This window comes from Pseudopipra pipra, chromosome 4 (genome assembly GCF_036250125.1).
Source record: "Pseudopipra pipra isolate bDixPip1 chromosome 4, bDixPip1.hap1, whole genome shotgun sequence".
In the NCBI taxonomy this organism is placed as follows: domain Eukaryota; kingdom Metazoa; phylum Chordata; class Aves; order Passeriformes; family Pipridae; genus Pseudopipra; species Pseudopipra pipra.
Genome location: NC_087552.1, coordinates 64,779,141 through 64,795,706, shown reverse-complemented (window position 1 = coordinate 64,795,706; position 16,566 = coordinate 64,779,141). Strand labels below are relative to the sequence as shown.

Here is a 16,566-nt window from a genome sequence, read left to right as displayed (position 1 = left end):
ACTTCTGGGAAAAAAAAAAAAACGAACTCACAACAAAGGTGCAAAACCAAGACAGAAAATAACTTTCAAATATTGAAGAAAAGACTTGGGGAATTCTGGGAAATAAAACCAAGAATGCAGTGTTGCTGCAAAATAAGAAAGACTAATTCTAGGCTGTATTCAGAAATGGAAAACAGAAGACATGGAGATAATTATTTTTATAAACTTGGCAAAAGTGGAGTCTCTGGAGGAATATCATGTCTAATTTTGGATATTTTATGCATATTTACACACCCAATAAAAATGAATTTGAAGAGGGGCAAAATGATTCATAAGGTGCTTAGAAAATATAACCAATGAAGAAAGATTGAGAGAATTGGGGTTTTCTCTGGAAAAGATAAAGCTGAGAAGTACAACAAAATGTTTTTAGCCTTGTTATACAGTGAAGAGCTGTCCTGGAGAAAGGGCAAGAAAGAGGAACTACAAGGATAAATAAACTTAAAAGATATAGCTGCACAATTCTCTAATTCCTTCTCCTCAGTACTGGTGAAGCTACATGTGGAGTACTGGGTCCAATTTTGGGCTCCCCAGAACAAGAAAGAGATGGAAAGACTGGAGGGAGTGCAACAAAAAGCTGTGAAGGTGATGAAGGGGCTGGAGCATCTCTCCTATGAGGAGAGGTTGAGAGAAGTGGGACTGTTCAGCCTGAACAGTCTCCAGGACATCCACCAAAACCTGAAAGGAGGGTCCAAAGAAGATGGAGTCAGATTGTCTTCAGGGGTGCCCAGTGATAGGACTAGAGGCAACAGCCTCAAACTGAAACACAGGAGGTTTTCTCTGAACAACAAGAAACAACATTTTTACTGTGAGGGTGATCAAGTACTGGCACAGGTACCTAGAGAGGTTGTGGAGTCTCCATCCTTGGAGATATTCAAAAGCCATCTGGAAACCATCCTGTGTGATTGGCTCTGGGTGAGCAAAGGGGTTGGACCAGGAGATCTCCTGAGGTCCCTTCCAACCTCAACAATTTTATGATTCTAGAATTCTATAGAGGTAATGGTACAAGATATTGGAGTTGTTTATTCCTCCTCACCAGAGTGAGAAATTAGATACTATCAGGATTAGAGATAGACATTAGACAAATTGGACAGATATTGTCAAGTTCCAAATCCTATAATGATAGAAAAATTATAGAAATTATTTTAGAAATTATGCAAAATCTACCAGAGTAATATGGAAGCTACATGCAAAATATATGTGCACACAGGAAAGGCACTGCTTCAATGGGTGAACTGTAACCTTCTCCTCTGTGGATTTTTAGCAGAAGACAGAAATAACTTTTACTGCCTGTTGGTCCAGCCTCCTGCAAAAAAACTCAAACTAACAAAAAACATCATTTCCATTATGGCTGTTCTGATTCTACAGACTGAAAACGAGGTTTTGACAGAGCACAGTAACTGCACCACTGCAAGTAAAATCCCATAGATTCAAGAAAGTGTCCCACTACAGTCACAAACCCCAATAAAAACGCAGTCATACCGCTTTGTAATTCATAGGGCAAATTTCCTAAGGAATCCAGTGCTTTACATGCATCCAGTTTAGCAAACTGTTTGAAAAAAAAGCTTAATGATTATTGATGCTGTGCTGCAGTAGCACATGTTGCTCTATAGTTGACAGTTTTGCAGACACATCGGATGAGTGCATTTAAATGTATTGCTAAATATCACTAGAATAAAAAAGAAGCATTTTTTCAAAGTAACAAAGGCATGCATTAAGTAGAATTCGATGGATTAGACAAAAATATGAACTACATAACAGCAATCACAATCTAATTGCTCAGGTGCAAAATATATATGTCAAATAAAATCATATGAATGGAACAAACTGGAACGGTTCAGCAAGTGTAACTGATGACTAGAAGTTATATATCAAGATGATAGTAATTCATAAGCTACTAAAACCTTCCTCTTGATTAATTGTATTACATTAGAAAGCCATCAAATCAATTCTGTTGAAACTATAAAGGATGATGCTGTGATAAATAATTTTTGGAAGAAATTCCAATTACCTTTGAAATTAATTTACTTTTATTTGCAAGAATTTGGGATCCATAATTTTAACTTCAGTGTTTCAGTTGCCATAACAACTTTGTACATTTGTTCCTAGTTCATTTACGAGCCCATAATTTTTTAATTTGATTGCATCATTTGGTAGATAAGACAGTTTAATGCAGATTTTAAGCTAACTCATTTAAACTATTTGCTAGAGGATTGCTTGTTATTTCTGTTCCTGATAAAGCTCATAATCAGGGGGAGCTAATTTAACAGAAATTATATGCAATGATAATCTTTTCCAGTAAATGCACATTTCTATTCAACATACAAGAGCATCTATGCAATAGATACTCCTGGTTCAGATGAGCAGTAATAGCTGTGTCACCTGCAAAAGCAACTGCAGCTATGAGGGTGCTCTTGCTGGAGACTCCCAAAAACTTATCAGGTAAACATTCAGCTTCTATGACTTCATGCAGGAGAAATGAGCCTGAGTCTGACAACACACTGCTCATCTTGGATGTCAGAGACACAGCTTTTTATAAGCACTACATTTGGCTTCCTCTTTAACTTTTCTGCTGTGTTCTTTAGGATTTTGTACATAGGTTTTCATAGCATCAAAACATTCTTTGCCACATCAGATGGATTTTAGCTACAGAGTCACATATCACAGATCTCAACCCATATACATTGACATATCTTGAGCAACTTTTGTCGTATTATGGTGGTTTACCTTTGAGCTGTTAGCCATATTGTCTCCAGACAAAGAAAATAGCTTTGAGCAGCCTTTTGTCTGGATCCTTAGAGCAGCACAGCTGAACCTACAAGTTTTATTCATGAATATCTGAGAACATTCAAAGACCTTAAAGCGGTGTGAGTGATCCTGCAGTACTTTCCCACCAAGGTCACAAAGACAGCACATGCAAAATTTATTCAGATGTTTATTGTAGCAACTAAAACTGTGCAAGTTTTGCAGTCATACTGAAGACTGTTGATGACAACTGTGTGATGCACAGTTACTTTTGTTTTAAATCAGAAGCCTCTTTCATTATAGACTCCCTGCTTTAATCTCCCAAGAGCTGCATTGGCTTTTTCTCTCCTCTATATGACTTTGTCATCCACTGTGATGTTCCCAGGATGCTGTCAAGCAGAGTGTCTGCACAGTCCTGTATTGCCCTGTTGACACACCCTGCTGACTTGACATGCCAGTTAGGGGTGGACCAAGACCTTTAGATTTTTTGGGAGAGCCTTCAAATGTATACAGCTACTGACAATAAAACCTAAGATTTGAAACAGGGTCAATTGAGGATCCCACATACAGGTGATATAGGCAATCTCAATGGCTCTATCTTGGATAAAATGTCTAAATTCCTCTGGGCAGCACCTAAGCAAAGATATCCAAGCATGTACCTAAAATTCTTTATGGATCTAAACCTCAATATATAACAGTGAGTACATGAACAAGCTGGGAAAGGAAACCACACTCTCAAGAGATGCTAGTTAATTATTTTAGCAACTCTTTCTGTCTCCTATACTTTTAAATGGAAGCAGTCACAGAGCTTTGCTAAAAACCAGTATTTATATCTTGTTCTCCATATGAGGCTTCTTTTTCTCCACTAAATCATATTAGTAGGAAACACAATTATCAGTGAACTTACTGTATTGTTAAAATATTTTTTAAACTGTCAGACCTCCACGATAATTTTTAAAACACAATTGCAATTTCAGATTAAATACTCAATCTACCTTACAGTTCACTAGATATCAGAAGCCATTTACATTAAAACAGCAGCAACTTTCTCAGTTGTCTCCTGCGTAAAAGGATTAGTGTGTAAGAAGTCTCTTGTCAATTTATGGTGAGCTCAAAGAGCTGAGTCCTTTGATTCACTTAGACCTTTACTACAAATGATGACAATATCACCGAAAAAGCAAATAAATGTGACAACCTTCTTTTCGTTCTGCCTGTTGTAGTCAATATTATTATAGTGCCTTTGAATATACAGCAAGACACAGGCCAAAATCTGTGGAGAAATTACCTAGCTGAGGGAGCAAAATGATGAAGTTGTGGCATGGAAGGATGTACATTAGTGTAGCCACTGCTAACAGGTAGTGTTCTCCTTAACTCACAGAAGTAACACAATTAAGGAAAGATTTTCCAAGGAGATATGGGTTGGTAGAGCAGGTTAGCCATGACTATGTACTACAATGGTATTTAAAGACTACTATTTTCCAAAAAAAAAGAAAACAACAGGTTAATCTTTATAGCCACACTTTCCTTCCAACAGTTGTCTTTGCTTCCTTTACATCATTGTAAAATCAACAAAAACCTAAATAAGTCAAAGAGTTTGTACTAGTAAAATGGATGAAAGTAATGTAAGATTCAAGCTGCAGTCTGTTATACATCAAGATTATAATTCAGCATATTTTTCTAATTCCCCAAAAGAACATAACAGAGGTCATGTTTCAGTGGCCTTCCTAAATTGCAGCTACAGAAATGATGAATGCTTCCATGTGCAAAAGTAGACACCTGCCTACATAAAGCAACTGCACATAAAGAGTACTTGTGTACACAACAGATCATGTGCAACTATACTGAGACATTTATGATTTAAATGCCTTAAACTACAAACACATGCATATATTTAATGCACTAAAGAGAAGAGCAGGGTTATTTGGTTGGGTTGTAGTTTTTGGTTTGTTCTTTTGTTTTCTATTTTTTTGGCTGACAAAATGAAAAATGAGGGGAGGAAACAATTTAGTTGAAATTGAACCAAAATATGGGTTTTTTTCATCGCTTCCTGCTCCCAAAAACTAGTAATTGCCATTCATTCTTTAATGCCAAAACATCTTGGTTTCAGATCATTTGGGAAAAAAGAACGGAAATGAATGCTTAGGTTCTGAGAAGTGTTAGGGAGGAGCAGGATGAGGGTGTTCCCACTTTATCCAGAAGTTTTGGATTCCATAATCTTTATGAATTGCCTCCAAAATTTTTTTCCAATGTATTTGGTAAGTTCCTGTTCAAGAACAACCTTTTAACATAAAAGCTGTTCGGAAGAAATTGCAGATTTAATGCCTAGCCTGATGCTTTATGCAGAAGTAAATACAAAGTACACAGTGAACAAAATTGATTAAAGAGAAACATATGACACTGTAGATGATAGCTTTGCATCATTCAACTCCCTGCTGTCACCTCACTTAAAGATCAAATTAATCTGAGATACCTACAAAATTTTATAATTAATTCTTTAGATACTACTTTTTTCCCCTACTCCCGTATTTAAAAATCAGGTCTCTTTTGTCACAACTGGAAATTCTTCATTCAGATGTCACCTAGTAGAGCTAGAGTTAATAGCCTATAGTCACCTAAATTGTGGCTCCTTCATTTTCAGAGCAAATTATAGCAAAATAGAATTCAAATCCCCAGCCAAAATGAAGTAAAATGCTTAAAAAAAAGTATTTGTTGGATAAGTTTCTAATGTCTATTTATTTGAAATAGAAAGTAAAATGGAAGCGAAGTTAGAGCACCAAAGCTTCAGGCACTCAGCAACAGGGGCTCAAAATGACACAAAGACTCTATTCGGAATGAAAAAGTCACCTGTCACCTGTTTCCTGTCCTTCTCCCCTTAAATAAGGACAAGTTGATAACATTCTTACAGAACATGGATTCCTAACCTTTCAGTTCCTCTTATCCAAATATATTACCAGGTCTGCCCTAAAAATGCTCTAAATAGGGGCTTTAGAGTGACACTGAAAGCATCATGCTTCTGAGTACATTATGAAGCTTCAAGGAAAGAAATTAAAAAAACAAAACTTCACCCACTGAACTTCTTTTGAGCAGAGAGAGAGAGACAGGTCTTGGCTCCAAGGCAGTGACATTACAATGCACTTCCTCTGCTAACATCTTTGTCTACAGAGATGACAGCAAAAGCATTAGATTGCTACTAAACAGGCACCTGTACACCTGCATGAGCTGATACCTAGATTATATTGGAGTAGAGGAACAAGTTTATTTTTTGAATGCTTTTTTCACCACGTTTTCTCCATCTGTTGACAGACATACATTCTTTCTCATGCAGAAAGCAGAATAACTGAGCAAGAGATTAACTAGCTGCAAAAATAATCTAGAATTTGCCTTTGCAAATCAGCTATTCTCTCTTATGAGGCTCTATCTACCTTTTACAAGTGCTGTAGTATGAGAAAGTTAGTAGTGAAGCATTCACAATACAGAGAAGTATCTCCACCTAGTAAGATACTCAAAGACAACAGGAGTGTGCTGCCATGAGTGGCACAATAAGCCCCACAAACTACATGTAGTGTTTGACTGTTATTTATGTTGTTAAAGGTGAGGTTGACATTCCTAGCAAAATCAACAGCTGCAAAAATCCAGATGGCTCTCCCTAATATCTAACACCTGTTAATATCTACCTGGTTTTGAGTAATTTGACTATCTTCTTGTTTCCATTATCAACTATGAACCCAAAAGGAATGGAACAATGAACTTGCAAGACAGAAAAATGTGCATGCAGGGGTTCTTCAGTTCAGAGATGTCATAAAGTTACCAGCAGCATCCTAAGTTGCTACTCTATGACACAATAGAAAAAAATATCCCTCTGGAAAAAATACAATTACCCATGAGGAAGATTTTGATTCTACCTGACATAAAGAAAAGCAGTCCTTTTATGTAACCTCTTATTGGCCTTTTAAAAGGGGCCATGGACTGCAGAACCATGGTTATTGTGCCTACTGGGTTTACACTGCAATCTAAATAACCTGGTTTGGGAAACACTCTCAGAAGCTGAAATGTGATTTAGAAGCAATTTTAACAGGCTTGAAACTTTTATTACATTAACTAATTCCTCTGAAGAGGAACATCAATATTTCAGACACACAAAAATTCTTCCTTTTGCACTGCTAGGTAGTTACTCGATCCAGTGTTATTAAGTAATTTTTCCCAAATATAAGATATTGTTAAATATAAAACTGGGTTGCAGTACCTTTCATTCTTACAGAATTTAGCACAAAATAAAACCTACTAGACCATGCAATATTTTGATGAAAACATATCAATCAGTTGAGAAAATTTCTTAACGAAGACTATTTATTCATTTAAGTAAAAATAAACAGCAGATTTGAGCTCTTCATTTAGAAGGTGATTTTCCCACAGATCAAGTTTCCTAAACTTTATGAATACTTTATTACTTATCCTTCCTAAAACTCCTAACTAGGTCTCTTTAGAATTTGTTTTTTATACAGAATGAGTTTCCTAAAGTTTTTGAATACTTTACCACTTAAAACTCCTAAAAATCTTGACTAGGTCTTTTGCAGAGCACAATGGAATAAAATATATTTTCCTTGGCATTTGTGTGTACATATTTTGAATACTGCAGGGGATTTGGATGAATGATTTAGATTAATGTTGACTGGCGGATGACAACTCAGTTTTATGAAAACTTTTGACAAGTTAACATTTGGTTTTCTTCTCTGTTTTGGAGAAAACACAAAACTTTCCAAAATGAAGACTTGAGGCAACCAGGTTTGCATTCTCCTGCCTCTTCAGTAAAGCTTACCAGACCACTTCATTTTAGAATGGAAAAGAGTGACGAGTGACATTCCTCAGGGGTCACTATTGGGACTGGTGCTGTTTAACATCTTTGCTGGCGACATGGACAGTGGGATCGAGTGCACCCCCAGCAAGTTTTTCAGTGACACTAAACTGTGTGGTGAGAAGGGATGCCATCCAGAGGGACCTTGACAAGCTTGAGATGAGGGCCTGTGTAGAGTTTATTAAGTTCAACAAGGCTGAAGCACCTGTCCTATGATGACAGGCTGAAAGAGTTGGGGTTGTTCAGCCTGGAGAAGAGAAGGCTCCAGGGAGACCTTACAGTAGCTTCAAGTACCTGAAAGGGAGCTACAAGAGAGCTGGAGGGGGACTTTTCACAAGGGTGTGTAGTGATAGAACAAGGTGGAATGGCCTTAAAATGAAGGAGGGTAAGCTGAGATTAGATCCTAGAAAGAAATTCTTCACTGGGAGCATGGTGAGATACTGGAACAGGTTGCCCAGAGAAGTTGTGGATACCCCATCCCTGGAAGTGTTGAAGGCCTGGTCAGATGGGCTTTGAGCAACTTGTTCTAGTGAAAGGTGTCCCTGCTCATGGTAGGGGTATTGGGCATCTTGAAGGGCCCTTCCAACCCAAAGCATTCTGTGACTCTATGATTCTGTGACTTTGGATAATTTAAGGCAGAACTGGAATTCAAATGCAAGTCACTTCGAAGTCAGGTCAATATCCCAGACACCATGCTGGAGGATGAGAAATCTCTCTTACAGATAGTGTTACCAGGTCCCTTAATATCTTTCCCAGATAACCTTTTATGGATTTTTTTTCTTTTAATACAAATTAAAAACCTTGAAGGAAATCCCTAAGTTGACTTCAGTGGAAATAGGACTTTACCCTACTGTAACAGTGATTTCCTATACAAGAAAAATATTCTTTGACTCCTTTGTGAGTTTATTCTAGAAGCTTTAAATAAAATACTGTCTGTTCCTCAATTTTGCTGCAGACTTTTACAGTTATTACCTTCCCAATTCAGAATTATGCTCTCTCTCCTAATCTATGCACATTTTGACACTGGACTCTTTATTCAAAGTCTTTATTCAAAAAACCTTCACACTAAAGGGAGAAAATCAAATTCCCATACTATTGAAAAATGTCAGACTAGGTCCTTAGTAATGGATTTGAGGATTCCTCAAGGTGAAAGACACTACTAATTTATTTCCATTACCAGACACAGGTTCATCTTACCATGTTCTACTCAGAAGAAATTTTTATCTAATAAAATGAAAAATGTGGCATAGTTGATTCTTGTTTTTTTCCAGGGAGTGTGTATTAGGGGATGACATTACTCAAAACCAGCAAATCACTGTAGATGAACTCAAGCACAACAACTTAGTGCAAGAATAAGTTTTCAGAGAAAATGAACTAAGCCAGACAGAACGACAAAATGTCTTGACATTAAGTCAGACTGAGCACTGCTGGGCTGACAACATCACCCTTAAGGTAAAGCTGCAATCAAAAGCAGCAGGAGAGACAAGGAAGCTGATACAACAGCATCAGCATACAGCAGGTTTATTCTTCTCATTATCTTCAGATTCTGGCAGGAAGGTTGAAAGGGTTTTCAGGGCCAGTCTGTGATATTAAATGTTTGATGTCCTCCATGTTCTGTAGAACTAGCTAAAAAGTAAGATCCTACAAGTCTGGCATTGAGATGCTGGAATCATACTCTTGTTCTGCCTTTAGAAATACATGTCATACGATGCTTTTTTGTCAATCTGTACATTTTGTCAATGTACCAAAACTAGCTACAGTTTTATATATTTCAGACTGATGATTTTAAAAAGGCATCGTGTCTTACAAGAGCTCTTTAGTCCATTCAGCCAGTATTTAAACACATCTTCACCAAATCACTGTTTTTAATGATACTTAATAAGAAAAAAAACAATCCAGAGCATATAGTCATCACACATCATTTTATCTGCCAGTAAGTACAGTTTAGGATAAGCTTTTGATCCCTCTGCTTTTACTGAAGTCAATGGAAATAAATCCTTCATTCAGAGGTATAAGTGTCTTCATGTGGCATATATTATACCATAAATAAACCTGTGCTTGAGAGAAGGGGAAGATGGTGGGATAATACTGTTCTTCTCAGGCCATAAATGTATAATGGAGGATAAATGAGGCAGTGGAGAAAGAAAGAAATAACTAAGAGAAGTCGGCATAATGCTTTTAAGTACATCGGGTAGGATTTCTGTTTTGCTGAGGATCCTTTACACAAGTCCACATTGGGCTATTAATTTATTTTTCCCTGGGGAAAATGCTACTGGTTAAAGGCAGCTCTATCTGTAACTCCTAGGAGAAAAAGCTTGTCATGAAGACACTGAGCTCCGTTATAAAGGATCGCACAAACTGCTGTGATTGCAGCACATACAACAACCTGCACATCTCCGAGTGCACTTTCCTTTCTGGGTGCAGCCAGCAAGTGCCTTTCTCCCTAACTGGACAGGTGTTTCTTACTCTCAGACACTTCTAAAATATTAGCATTTATTGTGCAGACAGAGCAAAACCTTCAGCTCAGATCCAGATGTCTCTGGCCCTTTGGAAAGAGACAGATAAACAGGGGCCTGAGTTGCAGAATTTGGCTATTTTTAACTCTATTCACAGCATCTGCCTCAGTCACCACACAGAATAAAAACAGGCATTTGTTAGCACAGTGCTTGGTTACACAAAGTACTGCAATGCTAGTTACTAGGACAACAATATAGTTGCTTACACTGTGAAGACAATAGATATTTAACATTTTTGATGTCTGACTAAAAATCCATGGGGAAAAAAATGGAGAAAGTAGGGGGTTTTTTCCCTACATTTTTCAGATTTGTATTGTAGTTTTATTATTCCACTTTCCCTGGTGGTATCTTTGCAAGATTTCTTATGAACATAATCCTTTTTACAATCTGAAATACTGCACTCAGATAATTTCTAAGTCAGGTTACATACCAGAGCAGTTTGGACATCAGTGTAAGAGTCTGTGTGACTGCAAGAAGCAAAAGCGACTGACTCAAGGACTATCTCAAACATGCACAACTGAAAATATGCTCAAGTGCATAAGCAGAGAGAGAGCCCTGAGAGCAGAGATGAAACCAAAACCTTACGTCATGACCAGTGTCTCATCTCCAGGTTCACTAAGTAATCCATCTACAAAGACTGAAGTGCTGGTAAAATTATGTGTGCTCCAAGTCTGGCCTTCATCTATGCTGAACCTGTAAAAAAGCAGAAATGGCTTTCATTTCCAACTATTACTATACAAAGCAGAATTCACTTAATAAAAAAAACCCAACTCACTACTAAAGCCTAGGATTTTTGATCACAAAAATACAATATGCCTAGACAGTGTATCATAGTAATGTGATATTTTTTCAGCATCATATCCAGTGGTTCACATCTTTATGAGAAGGTGTATGATAAATATGCCACAACAATAAAAATTCTCAGGGAGATAAAAAGAGCTTTGTCAACAAACTATCTTCCTACCTTGTGGCTTCAAAAGCAAGTTAATTTACGCTTCATTCTTTCTAGTAGCCTCTGACTAGAGACTTGTTAAGCAGAGGTCAGTGAAACAGGAGAGGTAAAAGAGCCCAACTGCTAAAACATGTGGGAGATGCAGTAACTGCAGGCACCGAGATGATGATGGCCCTTCACAGCTGCTACCAGCCACTTAAAAATTTGCAGAAGACGCTGATGAATCCACAGAACATATTTCAGAGATTCTGTGCAGCCCAAATTTAGGAATCAAAATCTCTTTTCTTCTGTACATTTCCTCCAGGTCTTTTGGATAGTAGTTTAGTGATGACTCATTCTAGCTAAACAGGTACACAGTTAGTTCCTATTACTGTATGCAATTCTGCAAAAATGAAGCTAGTCACAAGTGATAAAGATCTCTTACAGGTTTTTTATGCTAAAAATCATAGTTCTGCATGCTATTGCATAAGGTTACCATATTTTGCTGCACTATCATGCAGTCTAAAACTTGATATTTTATAACAAAATGCTTTGCAGCAAACCTTTCCTTCTCAGCCAAAGAAGCTGAGAAGGTCACTCGCTGCATTATCACTGTATGACAGGATCTATGCACACTACAAACTGTGTTTCTGGCAGACCATATTACACGGCACGTAAGCACACATAACTTTGCCTGTTGGCTCTCAAAGTCTACATTATATTGCTCTTGCCAGAGAGACTCAGGGCTATTCTCCAATTTCACTGTGGCCCTGGGAGAGGATAGAGATCTATTACAGTACCAATGAACTATCCTGACTGCATGCATAAGCCACATAAGCATCATAGGTTGAGCATAATTGACATGCACTGCTGGTGTCAACCAGCAGAAGATAAAAATCAATGGTGAACATGGCTTGTACTGTAGAGTTCCAGAATAGCCTTTGAAGCAAAAAAACCCTACAATGATGCAAGGGAATTTTATTATGATTAATGCATTATGCCATGGTATCTTCAGCACCATGAAATAATCTTTAAGAAAACATCCAACTGCATTTTATTGACTTAATGAATGTTAAATTAAGTTGACTCCACCTGTGTTTCATACATGATCATGTTAAAATGCTTATCTTTAACTCTGAACTTTGCCTGAGGTCTTGAATACACAATAGCTCTACTCTAATTGACTGTAGGATTACTTGAGTATTTTCAGAGGGATAGAGGTGTCTTTGATAGCCACAATAACTCCACCGTGGTCCAAGTACAAGATATGGTGCTCTTCTTCAAAGACCTACAAGTCAGACAAAAAAAGGCCAGCTAAGCAAATGTACAAAACAGCTGAAATAAAATGTACAAGCAAACAAGGATTAATAGACTTTTATATTTTACAATGTCCACACTTCAAACTGAAAAGGACATAAAAGTCAGGTTAACTCCTGTATTTGTTCCAGCTGTAAAAGAAAAGGAAGTTAAGTAGGTGAATCACAAAATGTTCAGGTTCAAATCACAGTTAGATTAAACTGCCTAAATGATTTTAGCCCAAGATGATATTTCTCATAGTGTGCATTCTCCATTCCTTCCTATTATACATCACCAAGTGACCTATCACCTTACTTTGGTATTTGCCATATTCTGTGTACCTTGCAGAATAAAATGCTTTGCAGTTTAATTCTAAGAAAAATAGGAAAGGTATTGCTGCCCCTGACTTTCTCACGTTACCCAGAAACTACAGAACTTGAAATAATTGGTACAAGCATGTTTTCTGCATTTCCAGTGTCAGTGATTTATTTAAGTTCAAACACGTGATCTCCCATGGAGGCCACTCTGAGTTTTGAACCAAAATACATGTAATACTGATTTAATGGTATAAATGATTAAAAATTTCCTAAATTATTTAATTATTCCTTAATTATTTTCTAGAAGTCATCAGCAGTACTAAAATAAATCCACAGGTAGATATGTTCCCTTTCTTACATCTGAAATCTGTTTTAAGACATGGTTTACTTGTGTTATTAACATGTGAAAGTTCATTTAACACAAGAGCATGTGGTAAGGTGAGAGTTATCACACACACTAGACAAACATGCGGTCAAAGCAAAGGTAAAACCCATAAAGGTTAGCTTTACTTTGCTATGTGAATGAAAAAATATTGACAATACAAATGCTTTTTTTTCTTTTTTTTTGGCAAAAGTGAGTGCTACATTTAGAGAATTTATCAGCAAGACTGAACCAGAGCTGCAGTGGAAATATCCTAAAGCATACTCACAACTACTTCAAAAAATAGCAAGCATTTAATTTGGGTTGAGAATTCAGTCTTCTTCTCATCTAGTAAGAACATATTTTATGGGGATCCTAGGGTTTCAAGTGTCTGATCAGTTCTTCAGTGTTGCAAATTTACAGGCAAAACCCTGATACGAGGCATTTATAGTCCTATCTACTTATTCTACACAGCTGCATATTTTCAGTAAAGGACAGACATTAATTTTAGATGCACTTCAAAAGGATGAGATCAGCTGGAGTCAGAAAAGCAAGCAGAGTTTTGATCCTCCTCTAAACTTTGTTTGAACTTCCGCTCAAATCAAAATGCAACAGTTTATGCTGGGACATGAAGTCTCCCAAAGCTTCAGGCATCATAATGAGGATAAAGGAAGCTGGTATCTGTACCAGTTTATCCAAATAAGGTTTTCCCAGAGAAGCAGCATGGCAGTGCCCCACGTATCATTGAGTCTAACCATAAACCCTGAACACTTTCAAGTCCACTACTAAATCATGTTCCTAAGTGCCATATCCACATGTTATTTGAACACTTCCAAGGATGGTGTCTCAGCCACTTCCCTGGGCAGCTTGTTCCAAGGAAATTTTTCCTTATATCCAATCTAAACCTCTCTTGGTGCAAGATGAGGCTGTTTCCTCTTGTCCTATTGCTTGTTATCTGGGAGGTGAAACCAATTCCCACCTTTCTACAACCTCCTTTCAGGTAATTGTAGAGAGTAGGAAGGACCCCTGTGAGCCTTAAAATCATTTAAGTATATACAGCTGGTTAAGAAATTATGGAAAGAAAATGATCAGTGGATTGTTGTTAAAGTGAGAATGTATTACAAACTCAGGGAGTGGCTCCAGTTAAGAATCACAAACTGGATTTGCATCAACAATGTGATGCTACTGCAAGGAATAGAAATCTTCTGAAATGGGGTGCCAGTAATGTCAAAACATCAATGGCAATCATTTTATTCTGTTTAGTACTGATAAAATTTGTAATTTTGCATTCAGTTTTATCATGCTTCAGGAGAGGCATGTCATATTAGACAGTCCAATAAATGAGGAACAAAAAGGTAAAAAAAAACACTTCAAAAATTTGATTCACTGGGAAAATCAGTGGATTTGAGTTTGCTGTTTCCAAGGGGAAAATCCCTACAGTCTGGGTAGACCTGATAATCACCTTTCCACATCTAAAAAGTTATTCAAAGGTGACGGGAAACCACCACTCCTCTCTAAAGATAAGAAGAAATCACCCTGTAGAATTTGTGAAACTGGAAGAACAAGAGCAAAAGGAACTGAAAAATATTCAGAAAAATCTATGAAGAATGGTGAAACACCATGTAGCCTGAATCTCTTACAGTGAAGGATTAACAAACAGTTCTTGCAGAGATGTTCCTAGTACATTTGATGTTGTCTCAGAGCACATGGTTGAATTACATGATCTTTGACCTTCCCCATAGTTCTATATTCCTATGAACCAATACTGCTATTATTTCAAGAAAGTTTTTAATTAATTCCTTGAACTGCCTTTTCTCTTAAGTCTCATATTTACTTTTCTGCGTTGGTCTGCCTCTATACCCACAGAATGCTCCCCTTCTAGTCTGTGAACAGCCCTGCGACATTTTGTGAGCACATGACAAAGGTGCCAGGCACTCACTAATGACAACCACAAAGTCTCCAAGTCAGAAACTTAAACTCAGATGAAGAGTTGTGTCAAAGCATGGGATTTGTTCTGCATTCACCAGCTCACAAGACTTGCAGTTTACTGAATTATTTAAATTCCCATATCACCTGACTGAAGCCTTCTCTCTCATTGTATGAACGCCAACAGAGAAAGGAAATGTACTGCTGTCATCTGGAAGAACTGTTTGGTCGCGAGCAGTGAGGTCATAAAATACATTTAATTCTGATTGCAAATATTAGGATTGAGCAAGCTCTTTCAAAGGCTTTGAAGTAGTTTTAATTAAAATAAATGGTGTTTTCCATTTTGATTGTCACAATGAGGTCACAATGAGTTTATGGTTGGTTTTACAGCATGAATAGGCACCTTAGGGTCAAGTTGCAACACACATCAACAAGTTGCAACACACACTCATTTACCTGAGTGTCTTACAAATAAAAAGCAGTAAAATACGGATTTGATCCCCTTCACTCTTTTCTTCCTATTTTTAACCCCAGAAAAACTATAAAACTTTGGCAAATGCTGACAATAAATTAAGAGAGAGACCTCTATGAAGTATTGAAAAACACAGTACCCATTGTAAATCCTGGAAGACTTTTGCATTTAAACACCTATTTATCATATTCTAGGTTTCAAGAAGGGATTTGGCATAAAATTTTATCTTTTAAACATCAAAAGACATTCTCATGACAAAAATAACATATTTCTCTTTAAAAGTTCTTTTAAAAGCAGAGTATTAATGGCATCCTACAATAGCAATATAAGAAACTGTCTGTATTTTCCTCTTTTAACCCTAAATTCCCCAAGCTCAGTAACACTACTGAGAACATTTTTACATTTAATTGTTCTAAGAAAATAACTAAATTTTATTACAGCTAAACACTAAACCACTATTTTAACTGAAATGAAATTATTTTTTGACATGCTTTAGTCCTTTGAGGGTAGTTTTTTTTCTCTCCTGGATATACATTATAAGTAGAATCCACATCGTATTGTGCATTGTTGCCACATATATATATAGAAAGAAAGTATCCCTGTGAATAGGCATTGCTGAGTGTATTAGGTTTGCATGGCTTCTCTGAGAAGCTGCCTGAAGCTTCCCTATGTCCAAACAGAGCCAACACCAGCCAGCTCCAGGATGGACTTGTCACCAACCAAGGTCAAGCCAGTTGGACAGCAGTAGCACCTCAGGGATCATGTAATTAAGAAGGTGGGGGGAAACTTGCACAACAGCAACTGCAGCAGGAGAGAAGAGTAGAGAATATGTAAGTAAAACAGCCCTCAAGATACCATGTCAGTGCAGGAGGGGAGGAGGTGCTCCAGCTGCCAGAGCAGAGGTTCCCCTAAAGCACATGGTGCAGGCCATGCTCAGGTAGCTCTGCCCCTGCAGCCCATGAAGGTCCATGGTGGGGCAGAGATCCACCTGCAGCCCATAGAGCAGGTGGATGCTTGAAGGAGGCTGTGACCCTGCTGGAGCAGGTTTGTTGGTAAGACTTGTGACCCCACGAGGGATCCACGCTGGAGCAGCCTGTTCCTGACAGACTGCACC

General features: G+C 37.5%; 1 protein-coding gene across 9 annotated transcripts in view; it reads right to left on the bottom strand.

Annotated features, from left to right (window-relative positions):
* The window catches only part of SORCS2 (sortilin related VPS10 domain containing receptor 2), a 546,495-nt gene that overhangs the window by 43,434 nt on the left and 486,495 nt on the right, over positions 1-16,566 (bottom strand). For all 9 annotated transcript variants that reach the window (XM_064653301.1, XM_064653303.1, XM_064653306.1 and 6 more), the window contains exons 13-14: positions 12,277-12,368; positions 10,735-10,842 (exon numbers count right to left, since the gene is read on the bottom strand). In XM_064653301.1, the coding sequence (XP_064509371.1) occupies positions 10,735-10,842; positions 12,277-12,368 (200 nt within the window). The remainder of the gene's footprint in view (positions 1-10,734; positions 10,843-12,276; positions 12,369-16,566) is intronic.